Raw genomic sequence first — 20,505 nt, 5'->3', positions numbered from 1 at the left:
GCAGCTGGAGCTGGCACTGCCTGCTGTCCCCGCAGGCCAGGAGTGTGGGCTACAGTGTAGCAAAAACCCTGAGCAGTGGCAGAAAAAATGGCAGGGACTGGGCAGCAGCAGCCTGGCTCCTGAACGGGCTCAGGGATCACCTGAGGCCCCCCCTCAGGTTTCCCCTGAGGCACCCCACAGATGGTGACAGTCCCTTTTTAGTGAGGCAGGGCCTTGATAAGGTACAATGGCCACTCTTACAAGCAGAGCTGCACTCATGGTAGAAGAAAGCAGACAGAACCCCACAGTGGTGGGAACTCTCCCCACAGTCACTCCAGCCTGTCTCCCCTGTGGATGCCGAGAAAACAAGAGTAGGCTGGGAGCTGTAGGGGGACAAGCATAAGTAAGTAAAGGTAGTATAGAATGTAATCTTACCCTCTAAAGAGTCACAGCTGAGCCAATTATTAGAGACTGGGAACAGTCTCTAATGGGAACTGGGAACACACCTGCAGCCAATCAGAAGAGTGTTATAAAAGCGTGGATTGGGTGGTTGAGGGGACTGCAGTCAGTTGGCTGCTGTGAGGACAAGGAAGAGTCAGTGCCTGGAGGAGCTGCCTACAAGAAGCATCAAGGAGGTAAAAAACTCCAGCAATATGGAACCCTCGCAATGTAACGACAATAGAACTCTTGCACTATAATGACAACAGGGAGCTCCATCCAACCACCTTTCCCAGCCCAATTCTCATTGTACCTCTGCCCCTCCATAAGAAACCCCCAGCTAAGAGGGCAGCCAGCCACAGCCTTCCTGGGCAAACTTTTTTATCTCTCTGAATTACCTGGTTGTTATTGTCTCTTAGCAACAAAAAATGGGAGAAAATTCTCTAAGAGGAAAAAAAAAAAACAAAAGGAGAACTCCTAAACCCCAACACCCACACAGAGCTCAGAACAAGCACTTTACTGCATAGGTGAAAATACCCTACAAAAGCAGTTTTGTTTAGGGGAATGGGAGTGGTAAAGAACCTGACAGCTTATTTGTGGGAAATTAGAGGTAAACCCAAAATATTAGGAAACCAGAATGGTTGAAGTGGGAAACCTCCTAAATGGAAGAAGCAGTTGGGTTGTGGTGGTCTGCTAGCACAAAAACATGTCACATAGTTGTGTTCATCACCAGACAATGCTCCTCCAGAGAACACGTAAGCACACAGCTATGCTCTCCTCCTGACCAGCCCCATTTTCAGGGAGTAGCTGCCTTGTAGGACAGTTTGTCTTCAGGCCACACATGTGAGCTGGCATCAGAAGCATTTGTCCCCTTTTTGACCCCAGCAAATTGGTTCATTCTATTTATGCATTTCTGATCTGTAACCCACAACAGAGGTTTTTGGCACTGTTGCTGGAAGGTCAGGGAAGGATCACAGAAGAGCAAGTCCCAGGCACAGAGCACTCACAGAGCATAATCCATCAGCTGCCTCCACCAGGAATTTGCTATGTTTTGAATTCAAAGAATCTCTTTCAAAAACAAAAAACCCACTCAGGCATTGATGCCAAGATGGCAAGCTGGCAGCCCAGAGCTGGTGGAACAGCACAGGGAGGATCCCACATTCAGACAGGGCAGCCATCCTTAGAGAGATGCTCAGCTACAAGAGCTGTGAGGAGCTCTTGTGAGAGGAGATGGGAGTGGGATGGGATGAGCTGGCAAAGGCAGATTCATGCATGAAGAAAAACACTCTGAGAAGGGCTTTGCTCCTGCCTGGCACAGAGCACGCTGCTGGGCAGCCTGTTTATCAGCACTCCTGCATGGAGCAGGACAAAGTGCTGCAGAGCTGATAGGGAGCTAAGAACCATTCCCTGGATTTCCTTCTCCCTCCAAGGACTGTGTAAGACATTTCAAAACTTGAACCCTTCCATGAAGTGCTAGTGAACTGATGATTTCTGGCACTGTTTTCTTGAAGGATTCAATAGAAGAGTCCAGGACATGTACCAGGAGACAGGAGGTTCAGCCAGGACAACTTTGGTCCTGAGCCATTATGAAATAAATCAGGTGATGAGGAACAAGACACAACTACATGAGAAAGAGTCATGAATATCAACATTATAGGAAAAAATACACCAGATTATGCTACCAAATGCAGATTCTCTTCAAGATCTCCCAGGTAAACTCATGTATACATGTTATATCCAAGGAGATATGAGATATCGAAGGAGATGCTGTGGGAGAAGGTGGAGGAGAGCTACAGGGATGAATTTTCAAACAATGGAAGAGTACCAAACTGGAAGAGATGGCACTTAAGAGTTTCTGTCAGTGTTATTTGTAAAGACTTAATTCCCAAATGCCTGAAGAAAATGAATACAGGGGCCAGGAGCTTGCCCTTGCACAAGGTAGGCATATACTTAAAGAAGCAACAGCAGAGAAGAGCTGGGTTGTAAATTCCCCACTGGAGACAAACCATGGAATTCTGTTTTCCACTGCTGAGTTTTAAAAAAAATCTCCCAAACGAGACACTTCACCTCATTAGGCAGTACCAGGAGATTTGATCATTGCAATTACTTCATCACAGGATCAGCTCTCCTGCAGCTTCACACCCCATGGTGAGCACTGCCTTTCCTGGGAAGGGATAATCCCCACAGGGTAAGAGCATTTCTGAGAGTAGGCACCAATCTTCTCCAAGCACACTATTTATTGAACACACACAAGTGAAAATGTAAGAAATAAGTATGATGGTGATTTTCCCTGGAGGGTAACAGCATCTTCTCCCCTCTGGAGGCCCACCTGGATATAAACACCCAGGTGCTCCTCTGGCTGTGGTTGGTGAAACATCATCCATCACTCACTCACATTCTGGCACATGAATAAACTTCCCTGCAGTTTGTGTTTCTTAGTAAGCCTGTGGTAGTAGTCATGGTGACAAAACTGGGGTCCTTGGCAACACACCAATGATGCTGCAAATCTACGATGACTAATCCTAAAAGCTTAATTTACAGAAGTAATTTAAATGCTTAAAGATATGCAGGTCACTGCAGGGGGTGATTTAATGGCTATGGCATATTTGGTGGGGAAACAGTTGTACAGGAGGAACAGCCAGGGCATCTTCTGGCCATAAAATTGTAGATTTTTAATGCAAGATGTAGATTAAAGACATTTAAAGGAAAGTACAGTTTAAACATAGGCACAATAACAAACTCAGCTGATTTCCAATCAAAGAGCTGGTCAGAGCTTCCAGATGCAACAGTGTTTTAGATAACAATCCAACACAACAATATCACTGATACAGTATTCCCTGGTTTATTTGTGCCTATTCAGAATGTAATGAATGCCTTCCTCAACACATCTTGTCCATAAGAATATAAAACCATGATGTAGCAGAGCCAACTCCCCAAACTGGCCCCATTTAAAGCACACTGAGGACCTGCAGTGCAATGGTTTCCAGCTTTCCAAGGACAGCCAATGGTCCAGGATCTGCTCCATGCCGGCTGCCCCTGTGCATTTCCCACAGGAGAGCATGTGCAGGACAGTGGATCTTGTTCCCTATTAAATGTTTCAGACCTCCAGCTTTTTCCTGGCACTAAAAGATTTATGGTCCTGTCTTCAATTATTATGCTGCTGTTGTCACCAAGGGAAGTGGACCAAAGTCAGTGTATTGCTCTACTGTGCTTGGCTGGACCAGCAAGGCAGCAGTAAACCCACTGCCTCTTTTTTCCACAGCTTTTACCTGTTTCTTCTCCAAGTGTCTGCTACTTGGAATCCAAAACACAAGGAAATTGAGAGTGGTTTCTATTCACACACACCTCAGTAAAAAGCTTTTGTACAGACTCTCTCCCTGTCTTCATACAAACAAAGGAACAAGCAATGTGCACTGTATCTTACCCCACAGAACACAAATCATGCTAACCTGAGTCTGTAGAGTCCTAATCTGTATCCCAGAGTGCTAAACAATTATCACTCAGCTAATTTGCTGTAGTTTTGAGTAAGCATCCACATCACTCAACAACTACCAGAGACAAGCATCAACACACAACATCTGATCACACATGATAGGATTTCTATGTCCTGATCCACTGCTTTCACCCAAAACCCACTACCATTCCTACATAGGCATCTTCCAGCAGAAAGGCTTCCTGCATGTGACCAGGAGCTAGGATTTGAAGCACATTCATGTGGCAGAAATTAGGCTGTTTCAGTTAAAAGCAAGCAGACAAAACTACTAGTTGGATAAAATCTTAGTTCTACTTATGAGGATTTCTCCCTTATTAAAACTTGACACAACATGACTGCCCTTGTCATTGCAGCTGATACGTAGCCAATGTATGCACAGAGCACCACTGGTTCCCTGTTTCTGTTCCTGCAGAAGAAATTGAGGAATTTAACTAGGACTTACATGCACTTTCACTTCATTCTCATGCTGTAATAAAGCAATAGCAACAACAATAACTATGATAGGTACTAATGACTTCTTCTGCACCTTTAAGAACAAAACATGTTGCTTAATGCACATAATGCTTGTGTGGATGCAACTGCAAGATGTTTCTTGTGTAAACTGATGCAAAACAAATACTTCAAGACTTGTCTTGAAGTAAGTCTTGAAGACATACTAAGCCTTTGCTCTTCTGAAAAATAAAACCCCCTGCTGATGCCATTGGGGATTGAAACAGTGACTCTGGAGGGCTTGGACAGTTCCCTCCTCACCTGTTATGCCTGCAATGGAGCTATTGGTGTCCTTGGCCATTGTTCATTAACAGGATGAATCTACTGCACTAACAAACCTGAATATAGATTTATGCCATTGCACAGTCCCAGTGCTTAGGTACAGAACAGTACCACGACTTCTCAATAATGACAAACAGAAATGGCAATGTTTTACATCAACTACAGCACAAGATGGGAGTCTAAACCCCACTTTCTGAATCCCTTTGTGTGAAGTTGCTTCAACCACAGCTCAGCTTCATCTCTGGTGATAATATGTCTACTACCCTCCCCCAGCACTACCACAAGGCTTTAATTACAGCACTCACACAATTCTGTGATACATCATGTTATTTACAATATTGTAAGGCGCTGTGCAGGCTGAAATCCTGACTATAAAGAGGTTTTTTGCTCATGACTTTTTCAGCCAGCACTATTTAGACTTCTATTGTCCAAATCAAGAAACCTTGCTGGGTCCCTTTCAGTGATGCAGCTCAGTGCTGATGTCTGGGTCACCTCCCTGCTGCTCCTCCTTGGGTCACTTTCAGCAGCCTGTCATGTTCTCTTGTGTCAAGGGGACCACAGCTGTGTAGGGCATCACAGCTGATGTCTACTTCCCTCCCCAAAGAGGCTGCCACGGCCCTCAAGCCCTGGCCAAGGCATTTCCATCCTGCAGCACTGCCCAGCCTGGGCTGCCCCAGGAAATGGCACTCCAGGTTCTGCACAGACATTGTGCTTCAGAGAGGAAGGGCAAACCTTGCTCTGCATCACACCAGAGCCAGCTGTGGGTGTCTTGGGGTGCCCATTTCTGCAACTGTAGCTGCACTGAGCATTTGGGCATGGTTGCAGTTCAGGGAGAAGCTTAAGGATGGAAAAGGCAAGGCACTTTTAGCTGCAGCTCAGCTACAGGAGAACAACCTCCTGTAAAACACTACCTATGAAGCTGTCAAGTTTTCAATGCCTGCTGCAAAATCTAATCCCTGCTACGCTTTACGCTCAGCTTCTCCTGAAACCCAGGCTCTGCCATAGACATTTAAAGCTCAGCTGAACAAAGCATAGAGAGAGGCTCTATGGACCAATGGCATGGTCAGTGGGGTATGCAGAGAGGTGACCTGAAGAGGGATTTACCGTTTCTAAAACTCCAGTTGTAAGAAAGAAATCAATAGTGGACAAGAAGAAGGATAAAAGACAGAATGGGTTGTTGTGCTACCTAGGGGACTTGTAAGCTCTTTACAACATCTGCAGAAGGGGTTGAATCCAGAACCAGAAACCCTGGGATGATGCTAGTTAAATGCTTCAATGAATTGGAAGTTATCTTCCAGTATATTTTTAGTTGGCACCAACAGACATTACATAATGGCTATTACATAACAGCACTACAGCTACAAATTCTGTCTTTTGGCTTTTTGTTTGGTTTTTTCTTTCTTTCTTTCTCTCACCCTCTTTTTCTCCAAGATCTTCTCCTTAGTGGAGGATTGATCAATAAATGCACTTTCCATCAAATGAGGCAGGCAAATCCTTAAGAGAAAAAACAAATGGAGTAAAAATATTGCTACTAAGCCTGTGAACACTTCTCTCTTGCCCAACCTCAAACAGAATTAACTATTCCCAGAATAGAAATTCCACTAAGGCTTCTCTGTAGTTTAAAGGGACAGGCTGTGCTTCTGTGCAGACACTAAATTTCTCAATATTGTTTTTTTTCTATCTCACAGTGAGAGTTCAGAAGACAAAAATAAGAGGGTGGGGGGGAAGCACTACATAAGAGATGCTGAGGAAAAACAGAAGGATTTTTTAATCTGCTGGTAAGATCATTGCCTGTTGGTGCTCCTTTAAAATCTTCTTTGGCATATTTTTATCTTTTCTTCTTAACAGCCATACTGGCAGAGCAACAAAGGCTTTTGCTTGCAGACTATGTGCTACATAAAAAAAGAGAAGAAAGTTTCCAGAAGCCAGAAATATCTCCTTCCCTACACTTCCTATCTCTGAACCTAAAGAGAGCCAAAGCAGGCACTCTGCCTCTGAAGGCAGAAATAAAATCAGTTCAGTGGCACACCACAAGCTCCCATATCATGTCACCCCAGGTTTAGGCAAGGGCCCTGTGTGCTGCTGTAACCCCAGCACAGAGATTTCCTGACAAAGGAAAAGGACTTCTGCCTTTCTCATGCTGGTCCTTGCAAACAAATGAGCTGATTCCAGGAAGAGCAAGAGACATAATCTGACAAATAATCTCTTCTTTGCTAGCAAGCTGCTCCCTTCTGTTGTTTCTCTCTTCCACCTCCCTAAACCTGGAAATGCCACTCATGCTCTCCTGACCTATAAATAAACCAAACCGTGGACTGCCTAGATGGGAAGGCAGTGTGCTGTGCACTTCACTGGTGTCACACACAGGAAAAAAAACAACCCTGGGAAGGTGGAGAAAGAAAAAATAAATGCAGTCACTTGGAGAGCACTATGTCAGCTCAGAGAGACTTGCAGGCTTTAAAAGCTATTGCAGCACAGAGCAGACCCCACTACTGACAGCAGTGCTCTGTAGGCAGTGAGTGCAGTCCCTGTGGAAGCACAGCCTGGCAGGGCTGCTCCTGTGAACATGAGCAAAAACCCAAGAAAGCAGGACAAAGAGCAAGCAAAGACATGAAAATGAATTAGCTGGTATAACAGTGTTAGAGCTGGACTGAAGTAGTGCAGGTAGGGGAGAAGGAATAGCATACAAAAACTTAACAAATGTACTAAGATATATTATTACATAGAGAATACTGCCTTGTTTTGGGGACTTCTGCCACCTAGCTATTATGATCTTCAACCATTAACCACAGGAAGAGGAAATTTGCTGGAAAAGCTGGCTTGAGAGGTTGTTTAGAGCTGTGAAGGCATGAATGCATGAGACTTCTGCAAGTAGTCCGTGCTAACCACAAAGAATTCAGTCCATTTGTCATTCAGGACTGAAAATATTAAGAGAAACAAGTGCCAGAAGCAGTAGGTTTACTTGCATTTGTCACAGATTTCTCTTCAATACAAACTGCTTAGGGATTTTACAATAACTGATCACTTGTGGCACTGAAAAACAGCAAACACATTTAACTGAGACAAAGATTCATATTTTTAGGAGAAAAACTCCTGGTTCATTTCAAGGTTCCTCCCTGCTAATCCTCCAGCCCCAGGTGCTTGGGACAAAGGCCCTTGATATGGCAGCACTGGTGTTGCTGCTGAGTGCCCTTCTCAAGATCAAAGCCCTGCAGGCAAACATGGCACAACTGCTAAATCCCCTGTTAATGAACCCTTGGGCACGGCTGTACTTGGACAGCAGAGCCTTCCTGGTGCATGTGTGCAAAGCAGGGGGAAAAGGCATCCTGAGGAATGCACAGCTGAACAGATGGAGGGGCACTGTTTATCCAACACCGGCTGCACTTGCTGCTGCAGCCCTGGTGCCAGAGTGGCAGCACACAGCCTGTCCCCACACAGGGGAGCACAGCCACACACAGCCTGTCCCCAGACAGGGGTAGGACAGCCACACACAGCCTGTCCCCACACAGGGGAGCACAGACACACACAGCCTGTCCCCGCACAGGGGAGCACAGCCACACACAGCCTGTCCCCAGACAGGGGGAGCACAGGCAGCACACACAGCCTGTCCCCACACAGGGGGAGCACAGGCAGCACACACAGCCTGTCCCCACACAGGGGGAGCACAGCCACACACAGCCTGTCCCCACACAGGGGAGCACAGCCACACACAGCCTGTCCCCACACAGGGGAGCACAGGGAGCACACACAGCCTGTCCCCAGACAGAGGGAGCACAGGCACACACAGCCTGTCCCCACACAGGGGAGCACAGCCACACACAGCCTGTCCCCACACAGGGGGAGCACAGGCAGCCACACACAGCCTGTCCCCACACAGGGGGAGCACAGGGAGCACACACAGCCTGTCCCCAGACAGAGGGAGCACAGGCACACACAGCCTGTCCCCACACAGGGGAGCACAGCCACACACAGCCTGTCCCGAGACAGGGGAGCACAGGCACACACAGCCTGTCCCCACACAGGGGGAGCACAGGGAGCACACACAGCCTGTCCCGAGACAGGAGAGCACAGGGAGCACACACAGCCTGTCCCCACACAGGGGGAGCACAGGCACACACAGCCTGTCCCCAGACAGGGGAGCACAGACACACACAGCCTGTCCCCAGACAGGGGAGCACAGACACACACAGCCTGTCCCCACACAGGGGGAGCACAGACACACACAGCCTGTCCCCACACAGGGGAGCACAGGCAGCACACACAGCCTGTCCCCACACAGGGGGAGCACAGGCAGCACACACAGCCTGTCCCCACACAGGGGAGCACAGGCACACACAGCCTGTCCCCACACAGGGGGAGCACAGACACACACAGCCTGTCCCCACAGCGCTGCCACAATGGGAGCGCACCCGGGGCTTTCCTGCCTGGGGGAAAGAAAAGGATGTTTAACTTAAAAGGAAGGGAGCAGCATACAGACTGCGTGAACTTGTAAAAATCAAGTTTCACTCTGACATACTCAAATTTTGGCCAAGGGAAACCAGCTGGACTTCGTAAGGTCATCTCAGTGGACCCAAACATGCATTCCCGTTCCCACCCAGCCTCTCTGCACATACCTTTGCGACAGCCTGACATACCAAACCTCTCTCCTGGGAGAGCAGCAGGGTTATCCCTCATAGCCTTGAGGCATAATGCACTGAGGTTCAGCTCCATGGTGTTTCTGAGCTCTTTGGTTTCTTACTTTTAAGAGACTTCCAGGGAAGTGCATACAACGGGATTGTGAAGAATCCTACTAACCAGCTGCATGTCCAAGCACGAGCCTCTGCAAACATGCTGCTGCTGCTGTGCAAAAAAAAAAAGCCAACTCCACTGTAAAGACTGTTCCACTGATTTAAGATGGAATTAAAACATATTTAAGTCATATAAGTAATATGTATTAAATTTAAGAATAAAATAAAAAAGTCTCAGATCAGCAAAATATGAACCATTAATCAAACAGACACTCAGAAAAACTTCACTGTGAAATCTCTAGTGATTAGCTATGGGCCCTCTGCCAAGGAGGCCTGTGAGCTCTGTTTCACTGACATGTATTTTTAAACAACCTCCAGCAAAGAGGAGCTCCATTTGGGGCACAGAATACCAGCTTTGGGGGCTGGGACCAGTGTCTGCCACAGATCATCTTGCAAAGCATCTCACTGGATCCCAGCCCTCCAGCTCAAAGGCCCTGCTCCTAATTCCTGCCTGGCTTTTACAACAGAATCTGCAGGGCATAACCACCTCCTTCCTACACTCACAGAGTGAGTGCTGGCCCTGTCTGGTGATGAGAGCTGTGTACATCTGTAATATACACCATGCAAACAAAGAAACCCCACAGCTGAAAGATCTTCAGGTAAAATACAGCCAGTCTATGGTAATTAGTCTTATCACTCCCAGCTGTATTTAATGCATTATCTGAAATCACCCAGCAGCAGAGAGGCTGCAGCCTCTTTAATAGCCTATTGATTCCATGTATTGCACAATCCATGATGCAGACTGCTAGCAGCATCTCAGACTGCATTAACATCACCTGCAACTCCAGGTATGCCAAAATCTGCCTGGGCTGGGTAAGGAGAACTGACATTTCACCAACCCAGTGGCCCCTGCCTGCTTGTGCTGAGCACAATATGTGTAACTTCTCTGTTTGCAAATTGCCCAGAATGCTCCAGAGACAAGAGTTTACATTGGTAACAAACACAGAATTAAGCTGACAGTTTAAAAAGATAAGTAAAATGTTGCTTTCCATTCAAATTAGGGGAATAAATGATTAGTTATAAGCAAAGAACTTCTCCCACAGAGTGTTTACTCTATCCTGGAATGCATCAAGAGGTGTCTGCATTACTGCAAATCCTCATCAACAGAAATGCAAATGTTTAGAAAGAGGGAGAAACAGAGGAACAAGATGATCTTTTCCTTCCAACACAAACCATTCTATAATGGAAAATACCACCAGCTAAAAGGTTTTTCAGATTAGTCTGTATGAAAGAAAATGGGCAAGCAATGCTCATCTAAACTCTGCCAAAGCAGTAACCACTTAAAAGGTGCAGAAGCCCTGCAGCACGGGGGCCAGGACAGGAGCCCTGATGGAGCAGGTTGGCCCCAGTGGGAACAGGCAGCTCTCACTCCTCTGCTCTGTCAGAGCCACCACTCCCCTCCCTGACAGTGATGGTGGGGTTCAACCCCACAGCCACTTCTGCAGCTCCTCAAGACCCTTGAGCAGGACAAGGCACAGCCCAAAGGGTGCCTGGAAGGGCCAATTGTTGAGCCAGAAGCACCACTGTGGCTTGGCTTCTGTCTGCCCACCCTGCAGGACATACCTGATGGGGAAAAGAAAACCCTGCAGAGGAAGGTGAGGTGCTAATTATTTAAAAAAAAATAAAAAGACCAAGCAGAAAAGCAGCATGAAGATGTTCAGCATGCCTCACCAGCTGACAGTGGGCTCATATAACATGCAGTTTGGTTTTAAATGCCTGCATGACCTAAGTTTTTAATCTAAGTTTTTACTGATCACTTGCAGCAAATGGAGCAGAAACAGCCATACTCCAAAGGGCCCTGCACTTGTTTCCAAAGGTGTTTCTTGCCTCCATGAGTTTACATTTCCATCTAATCCAGAGAGACCATGGATATAAGTAAAAATACATTCTGGCTGCTTTCAGAGCATGAGAAGCAAAGGAGAACAAAGAAGATAAGTAGAAACAAGAATAGTTTAAATTCATTTCTGCAGACATAATCCAAGAAGTGTGAAGTGGAACTTCACTGTACATTGCAGGCAATCAAAAGCAAAAGTCAGTCCCATGACAGGGCTTAGCAGAAACACAGCACAAGCTCTTAAGTAAAGAAATAAACCAGACATCTTCAGAATAAACACAAATTCTGCAGGAACTGACTGAGAGAGATGATGGATGTCCCAGAGAAGGAGCTCTAAGTGATGCAGACTAACACCCTGCTCCCAGCTTTACCCTCTCGTGAGCTGGTCAGTCCATGGGCAGACAGACACACAGCCTCTCAGGGACTGAAATGGTTTGTCATGGACATATTTTCTGAAAAAAAATTTTGCTAGGAATTTTTTCCTGAGAAGCTGAGAGGCCTCAGAAATGAAATGTAAACAATAATTACAATAATTCCTGCTGCTGTGGAATGCAACAGGTGCATCTTTGATTGGCCCATGTGAGTTGTTTTTACTTGATGACCAATGATAGCCACCTGTGTTGAGGCTGTGAGCAGTCACAAGATTTCATTATCCTTCCATTCTTTTCTAGCCTTCTGAATAAATCCTCTCTTCTATTCTTTTAGTATAGTTTTAATATATCATTTTCTTTTCATATAATATATATAATAAAATAATAAATCAGCCTTCTGAAACATGGAGTCAAGATTCTCATCTCTTCCCTCATCCTGGGACCCCAGCACACATCACCACAATGGCTCATGCCTTTAACACTGTTATGGAGGCGTTTAACCCACTATAGCAAAAACTGTACAAAGATGCTACAACCACAGAAGCCTCCTTGAAGATCCTGACTGGAACTTTGGACTGTAAGTTAAGCTGCCTAGATAAGATAAAGGGGACACTATTGTTCAATCAGTTCAGGTCTAGGGAGAAACAAACAAAGCTGAGGGAAAGGAATGCATCCACAAGAAGCCAAACCCAGCAGCTGCACTGAGAATCATCTCTGGCTGGGTTTGGGGTGGGGGAGCCCACAGAAGCCAGGTTTACACAGCCTCCCCATGAGATGGAGTGGGGAGAAGGAGGTTTTGGGTGCATGGTGTCACCTCTGGTCAGAGGCACTGAACTCCCATCCTCCCTTACACAAACGGGGCCAGCTGTGGAACCCCAACCCCACAGGCCACATCCATGGGACATTCAAGAGAGAGGAAGAGGAAGGGGCATCATAACCCATCAAAGACCCCCCAAAGCACTCCCCAGACTCATTCCTGAGGCTCTGCACCACAGAACTGCATGTGATGCAAAATGATGCAACAGATCCAGAATCTGCTGCAAGAGCCTGGTCCCTGCCCTGGGAGATGTGCTGGGGCATTCCCACTTGGCCTGAATACACATGAATCCATCAGATTCTGAGCTTTTGGGGGAACCTTCACCACCAAGATGACCAGCTGGAGTGGATCAATGAACATCTTTGGGATCCAAGGAATGGTGATATTTTCTTTATTCTGTGTTTCCTTCTGTTCCCCCACCTCTTTTCTACTTCTTTCTCTTCCTTTTTCTCTTTTCCTCTCTCTCATATATACTATTAAATAAACCCCTTTATTTAATATTAAATAAAAATACTACTAACCTTGGCATATGGTCTTGTTTGCACCTTAATTTGGGCAGATGCATTTCTAATAACTTAAAACTGGATCGTGCCACAGCCCCAGCAGCAACCTCACACCTCAGCATGCCTTCAGCTCACACTCTTGCCTTCAGACTGTCCTCCCAATTCTGTTCCCAAAGTGCTGCCTTGACACAGCCAACCTCTAATTTGTAAGAATTGGAACTGGACCTCCAGAGCTTGGGTCCTAGAAACCAAAGGATAGATAACTTTTTCAGCTCTGCTGTGCCCCACTGTTGTTGTGAAATGCCATGGGACAGGTTGTGAAATGCCATGGGACAGCAGGGTATGAAAGAGGGCACAGAAGAGAAGCATCTCACAGAACAAAGCTGCTGTGTTTGTACTGGACTCGTGTGACCTCTTCCTTAGAGTAAACAAATCCAGACCTCTGAACCAGACACAGTTAGAGATGACTCCCAAAACCCCCAACTGATCCTAAAGATGAAAGAGAGCAAGAAAACACTGAAGATGGGGTTGTTGCAGCCCAGTCTCTCCCAAGTGTGGCATAGATGGTCCTGCAAACACATAAAAGCAATCTGCACTTGAGTTAATAATCAATAAACTACTTATTTGTTTATTAAGCTTTTATAACTTCCCTATACATGTGCCCTTGATGAAAAGCGTGATCCTTCTCAGTATAGCTGGACATTACCTGTACATTTTCTCCACAGGGTCAGTTTATGCAGATCCCATGACAGGAATTTAGGAGCTATTACCTATGCTTGGAAAGCAATACATTCATCATCAGTCAGGGATTGTGCTCCACAGCACTGGTCAGTCCCCAGTGGGAGCAGCTCATCCTGCAATGCTGCAAACCAGTGAAGTGCTAATGCATGTGCCCCAGCCCCTCAATGAAGGTTAAAGACCCATTTAGCACCTGATGCTGAAAATGGTGGTTCCTTGCCCACAACTCACAAATCATCATCCTGCAGCCTGCTCTACTCAACCACTTTGGCACGGTAACTGAGGATTTATTTTACACATGAAAATGTTTAAAGTGGTGCAATATTGAGTGCTCTGCAGGTGGGAGCTGCCAAACAGAGGTTGTCACAGGCAGGGACACAATCCAATATATCATGAAACCAGTATTTCTATTCCTGCCATTTGCTTTATTTAGTCTCCAGCTTCTCCCAGTGGGAAGGACAGGGCTGTCTGCAGCCCCAGCTACATTCACCACTCAGCCAGGTGCCACCCCAGTGCCAAAGCTCTGGGCACTGTAACAGAGCTCAAAGCAGCAGCCTGTAATGATGCACATACAAGAGAGGTAAATTAGCACAGGCAAAGTGAGTTTTTTAATAACCACAGGCACTTTTAGTAATAGTTAAACAAAATGCTCAGAAATAAAACCAGTACAACTACCATCTTGGGCACTGAAAGCTGCTGAAAAACTGCAATTGTATCAGAGCTTCATGGCCTGCTGCACACGCTGCTGCTTCATAGCCAGCCCATCCTCCTGAAATGCACTGAAAATGTGGCTGGCCTTTTCCACTGCCCTGAGCTCATCTGAATGACAGACACTGCTTGTCTGGCAGGCACTTGCTGCCTTGAGCATCCCTGTGGGCAATGCAAGGAGCAAGGGCTCTAGGTGGCCACTTTGTGCTTGCCCACAAACCCAACAACCACAGCCTGTTCCTCCTCTCCACCCCAGTGACCCTCTAGTACAGCTCAAACTGCATCATCTCTTATTCTCCTTGTTGCTGTGTCCATCTTTACTCTTTTTTGTCTCTTCTTGTCTTCCCCACTGATCTTAAGTGCTTACCCTGTCTTCCCTGACTCTTGATCTATCCCCTGTCCACATCTCCATCACTCTCACAGACTTGTCCCCTACAATCTCAGAATAACTATTTATACCTTTCTTCTGCTTCTTCCTTAGGGTAACACCAAGGTCAGAAACCTCCCCTGCTCCTGAACACTCCGAAGGATCTCTGCTCCCAACTGCAGCATCGAGGCCTCCCCCACAACCAGGGGTACAGCATCCTCTGCCAGCAGGAGCTGCACTACAGACTGCAAAAAACCCACCGGGCTGCATGTCACTCCTGACTCTGTGGCTGAAAAACTCCACCTGGGCTGAATGATTTAATGAGGTGAAGGTACCTTCTCACACAAAGACACTTCTGCTGCCAAGGCCTGAGAGGACTGGAGCTCTTAAAAAAAATCTATTGTCAGTATTTTGCCCTATTTCCTTCCAAGCTACTCCTGAGAATGCCTTAAACAACAAAAAAAATACTTGAAGAAAGTGATGACATAAACTCCTCCCAGGTTACCAAATGTTGGGAAATTTAGGAGACTAGAGAATGGAAAAGTACAAGACCGTGGCTAATTCCAAGTCCTGCACCTGTGAGGTAGTGTGTCCTTGGGCCTAGCTGTAGTAGGATAACAAATAGTGAAAGAGACATGAGAAAAGAGAGATGTAACCCCTAAGGAATGAGGAAGAGTTCATGGTATAGTTTAACTAATAGATTGCTTGGCTTACAGAATATTCATAAGCTTATTATTTGCTGTATAAGTGTTTGATGCTTTCTTTAATAAACCGGACCTGTGATGAACCACCTGGTGTCCTGGTCCCCTTCCCACGACAACCAAATTTCAGAGATTTAGTCAGACCATGGGCATTTTACTGACAAAGCTACCAGAAAGCTGAACTGTCAGCCCCACCTAGAGCAAGTGCTAAACTTTTGCTGACACAGTTCATTATCTTGCAAAACAAATTGTCCCAAGTGAACTGTGACAATAATGTGTGTGATTCTCCAGTTGTTCAGGCTATTAAAGTGTAAGATGTGTTAGAAGTAAGGGTAGAAAATAGCCTTTGCAAAATATTTTTCAGATCATTAGCTGACAGAATTTTCTACACAATTTCACTCTCTCATTTCTGAGTACAAGTGCCTTCTCCTTATTAAGTGCTTCCCAACCTGCTAAGCATGATGTGTTTTCAGTGGATGCACTACTCACACAGAGTATATCAGTGACTCCAGCTCTTACTCCACTATTTCACCCAGCTGGAGAAGATCACATGAAATTAAGCCTTTATTGACAAGGAGATGCCTTATTTCACCCACCCCAAAGGAAAAAAAGCCAAATCAGTCTTACTCTCTAATCCATGAGTAGCTAAAATGTTAGAATTGAATAAAGAAGCTGGGAGAAAACCAATAGATTATTGTATATCTGTCCACTGTAAGAATTATATTATTGTCACTATTGCCACTAGTGTCACTGAATTTAGTCACACACAGATCAGTAATGATGCCCTTTACTGTAGGGGAAATTGGTCACATAAAGCTTCTCTGCCTTCTGCTCATCTTGGCAATAAGGACATTGTGCATTTTTGTTCAAATCTTTCTTGCCACCTAGAATCTCTGAGATGCAATAGCAGCTTGGAAAAAAAGACTTGGTAAACACACAAGAGCCTTTCAGATTTTTGCTTCCTGGACCACATGACTGTCATTTTTTATCCTGTGGCAGAGGTTAGGAGACCCAGACATGGAGCTGCCTTGAGCTCACTGCAGGAAAAACAAAAGAAACAAAAAAATTCAAGCCTACATAAAGCAGCAGATGAAAAGTTGTATTTAACTCTTTTCCTTTACCCAATTTTCCACTGAGTGCCTTCAAAGCATCACTTTTCCATTTTCAAACAAGGAAGCAAACTGCACCCTATGCCAGGAGCCCAGCTAATCAAAACTGACAACAAAAGTGCCCCAGTCTGGAAGAGTCCATCAAAAGCCTACTGAACTCAAGCACAGGCATCTTTATAGAACAGGCTGGATTTTTCCCCAGTAAATTTCCCTCCAGAAACTTCTCAGCTGAAGTGACTTTTTAGAGGAGATGGGTAAGGACTGAGAATTAGAGAAAAATACCATCTGAAACACTGCAAGGAGTACCTCAGTACCCCAGCCACGCCTTGTGTACTGTACAGAGGAGCCCTGCTCCAAACCCAGTGTTCTGCACTGCCAACAGAACATCAATGCCCTTTGTCACAGAACCCAAGTGACACCAAGACACCCAAGGACACTCCTGTGTGGAGGAGACATCTGCTCATGCCCTGCTCCTCCCCTGTGAAGAGCCAGCCTCATCCACCTGCCTTTCCTCACTTCTAGGGGTGTTGAAGATTGCAATGCAAGTTGTTTTCCATTACCATCTGTATGGCAGATTACCTTTGCCAAGTGGGCAGTTTGCTTTATCTCTCTGAGTGACCACAATCACACCTTCCTTGGGAGGGGACATTGCTGATAACAGCTATTGAATGTCACTGCATGGCTGATAAGAACTACAGCATCCCATTGGGAGATGCAAGCCCAGAGGGAGGAGCCAAGCATTCCTACCCAGATATAATCCAGAGGTTTTGAGACACCAGCACGGCTTCTCCACTGGATTCCCCAGAGGAACAGCAGCTGCCTCTTCTCCCACTGGATCTTCAGAGGAAGAATCCATCCTTCTCTGCAGGATCCCTGCTCCAGCAGAACCACCCCTGACACTGCAGGAGGGCTGAGCCACAATTCCAATGGGACTGCTGCCAACACCCTGACCCACAGGGTGTCAGGCTGGGTTCTGACTCTGTCAGTGTTGTTCCAGTGTACTGCATTGTTTATTTTATAATTTATTTTTTTATTCCCTATTAAAGAACTGTTATTTCCTGCTCCCATATTTTTGCCTGAGAGCCCCTTAATTTAAAATTTATAGCAATTGGGAGAGGTGGGGAGGGTTTACATTCTCCATTTCAGGGGAGGCTCCTGCCTTCCTTAGCAGACTCCTGTCTTTCCAAACCAAGACAATGGGGCAGGACAGGAAGGGGTCCTCATCTTTTGGAGACTGAAGCCATGTTCAGGCACAAGGGGCTTGCTAAAACTCAGCTCAATATGCTTAAAATTAAGAGGGTGCAAATGACTTAAAGATGCATCATTACTCCACAAAGAGCTATTAAACCTCCTGTTCTCAAGGGTATTTTCCTTTGGGGTTGGTGAAGTACACACTGCAGTTCCTTTGAACTTCATGTTTATGAGATACACAAATTGCACTTTTGAAAGCAAACTGGTTTCAGTTTGTGGTTTCCTTTCATCCAAATGGGTGGTAATCTGAGACAATCTGAGAAGCTTTCATGGATTGTCCTTGATTCTTGGATACATAAATACATTTCCTTGTAAAGAAAGGTACATACAAGCCACTAAAACCAGGCACATTGTGGCATGTTGGGAGCACTCATCTAGGTCAAGAATTTGTTGATACAAATTCTAAAAATGAATTTTGGCAGAAAAATTCTATCTGCTCTATTTAGAGCATGAAAAACCATGGTAAACATCCATCAGAGCAGGCACTCCTGTCTGCTGCAAACAGCACAGAGCTTGTTTAAGAGGCTACTTTATTTTTGTTCACTGGCTAAAATGCAAAAACAGGCATCCAACAGAGGTTTATCCACATGATGGTCCACATAAATTCTCATCCCACTTCTCCAAAAGCTTAATTCTTTTAAAAGAAACAAAACCAAACATTTAATTCACCAAACTTAAAACCTGAGGATGTCAGCAGTACAACAACAGAACTCAAGAGGTCAGAACACAACTTGTCATCAAGCTCCTGAGGATTCCCTGCTCTCCTGGGCTTGCCTCACTTATGGATGTCAGTGCCCACGTGTGAGCTGCTTTTTTAACTTGCCAACTACAGAAAAACTTGGTATAGTCCTGGCAGTGAAAAATCCAACATATTTTATAGTGAAATATATTATGTAGTGAAAATCCAACATATTTTTCAGTTTTAAGGTAGAGTTTAAGGACAGGTTTCTAAAAAAGAAGAGCCAAAAATTATTTCTCTAAAACATTTTCTCTATCCCTGAATAAATATATATAAATATAGGTATATACACTAACATACACAGGCATATATATATATATATATATATATATATATATATATATATATATATATATATATATACATACACAGACACACAAACACACACACATATATTTAAATTGGCAACTCCTAAGTACACAAGTTCAGCTCAAAGTGTTTCAGTAAATAAACATCTTAACCAAGCCCAGGGAAGCAGAAGAAAACAACTGTGAAATAAATCCCTCACAGATACAGTTACTGAGTGCTTGCAATCTGCTCAGCAATGTGAAAGACACAAAGATAAAGAAATCAGGTTTCTGGGACCCTCCAAGGGCTTGTGAGCCACAATGCCAGTGCTGCTGAGGCTGCCAGTCCTTGAGAAGTCACCTCTCACATTTTATCAACCTCTTCAATTTAATGTACTCCAAAACCAACTCAAACAGTACTTTCCAACTGTAAAGATTCAATAAATGTGGAAGTATGGAAGTTGGAACTGAAGAGGGATTGGTAAAACTTGTAAAATAAACATGAGAATGTTTTGGTAGAACATGGTGATGGAAATCCCAGAGAGAGCAAACGCAAAAGCAAAATGGACAAGCAGAACTGGGAACGTGTTACCACTGTGCCTACATGGTGTGCAGAAATCTTGGAGAAGGATTATGAAGGAAAATAAACCTGAGCTTTTATGCTACTCTGAAGGAAGCTAATTGCATCTCTGAAGAAGCACATTGCATCTTACACCTAACTTTGATTCTAGTCAGGATTTAGGATTTTATACTATATGATTCAAACTCATAAGGACATTCATAGAGAGAGGGAGGGGGAAAGACAGAGGGAGGTATGAACCCAAACATATTGTAAATTCTTTTGATTTGTCTTCTGGGGATAAATTGTTCTTATTTTAGGATTTTATTCTTCTCTACCACGAGAAAATCTACTGGATATTTTCTGTTAAGTGCACTATAACTGTAATACAGCTGTCACAGATAGGATTTTAAGGGAAGATACATTGTGAAACAGCTCATCAAAAGGCAGAATTTGTCTTAGAAAGTTAAGATCTTCCACTGGACTTTTAAGAAAAATAACAATAAGTAGTCAGTTCTCCATGGAGGAACATCTGCAGGATAACCTGGCACAACCTTGGTTATTTTGTATTTTTTATTATGGCTCTGTTTATCCTCTTTCCTAAGAGTCTTGGAGATACTGTGGATAATTCTTTGAGAAACAACAAGTTGATGCTCAAAGATTCTTAAGAACTGTTGGGAGGAGAACTGAGTCAGACCACAGACATCATGCTAGAGTGCAAACAGACACCTGAAACCCAGTGAAATTATCAGAGTGCTGACAGAGGATGCCATGGAGACCAAAAGAATGAAGAGGCATCATGAGGGGTTAGACAACTCTGTGGTGGATTGGTATACTGACTAAATGGTAACTAATTTATGGTAATGCAGATTCAACCTGTAATTTAGGAATCCCTCAGGTGTTGACTGGTAGGAAACTGTAGAGGGGAAAGAAGAATAAAAACTTCCTGCTCATCTCCCATCCCTGCTGATCTCACACAGAGGTGTGAGATCACCTTCCTTCCACACTGCTCATATAGCCACCAGCCAATCTGAGCCAACACCCACAGCTCTTTCA

General features: G+C 44.9%; 1 protein-coding gene across 4 annotated transcripts in view; it reads right to left on the bottom strand.

Annotated features, from left to right (window-relative positions):
* CASTOR2 (cytosolic arginine sensor for mTORC1 subunit 2) overlaps positions 1-20,505 on the bottom strand; it is a 123,978-nt gene that overhangs the window by 29,516 nt on the left and 73,957 nt on the right. Inside the window, exon 3 of one of the 4 annotated variants that reach the window (XM_063174178.1) lies at positions 9,473-9,517. The exons of 1 other annotated variant lie outside the window; for it this stretch is intronic. In XM_063174178.1, coding sequence (XP_063030248.1) covers positions 9,473-9,517 — 45 coding nt within the window. Of the gene's footprint in view, positions 1-9,291; positions 9,453-9,472; positions 9,518-20,505 lie in introns of those variants that run through there. 2 more of the 4 variants (XM_063174180.1, XM_063174182.1) reach the window with 2 other exon arrangements.

The sequence above is a fragment of the Melospiza melodia genome, chromosome 21 (assembly GCF_035770615.1).
Source record: "Melospiza melodia melodia isolate bMelMel2 chromosome 21, bMelMel2.pri, whole genome shotgun sequence".
In the NCBI taxonomy this organism is placed as follows: Eukaryota; Metazoa; Chordata; class Aves; order Passeriformes; family Passerellidae; genus Melospiza; species Melospiza melodia.
This window is presented reverse-complemented; position numbering and strand designations above follow the sequence as displayed.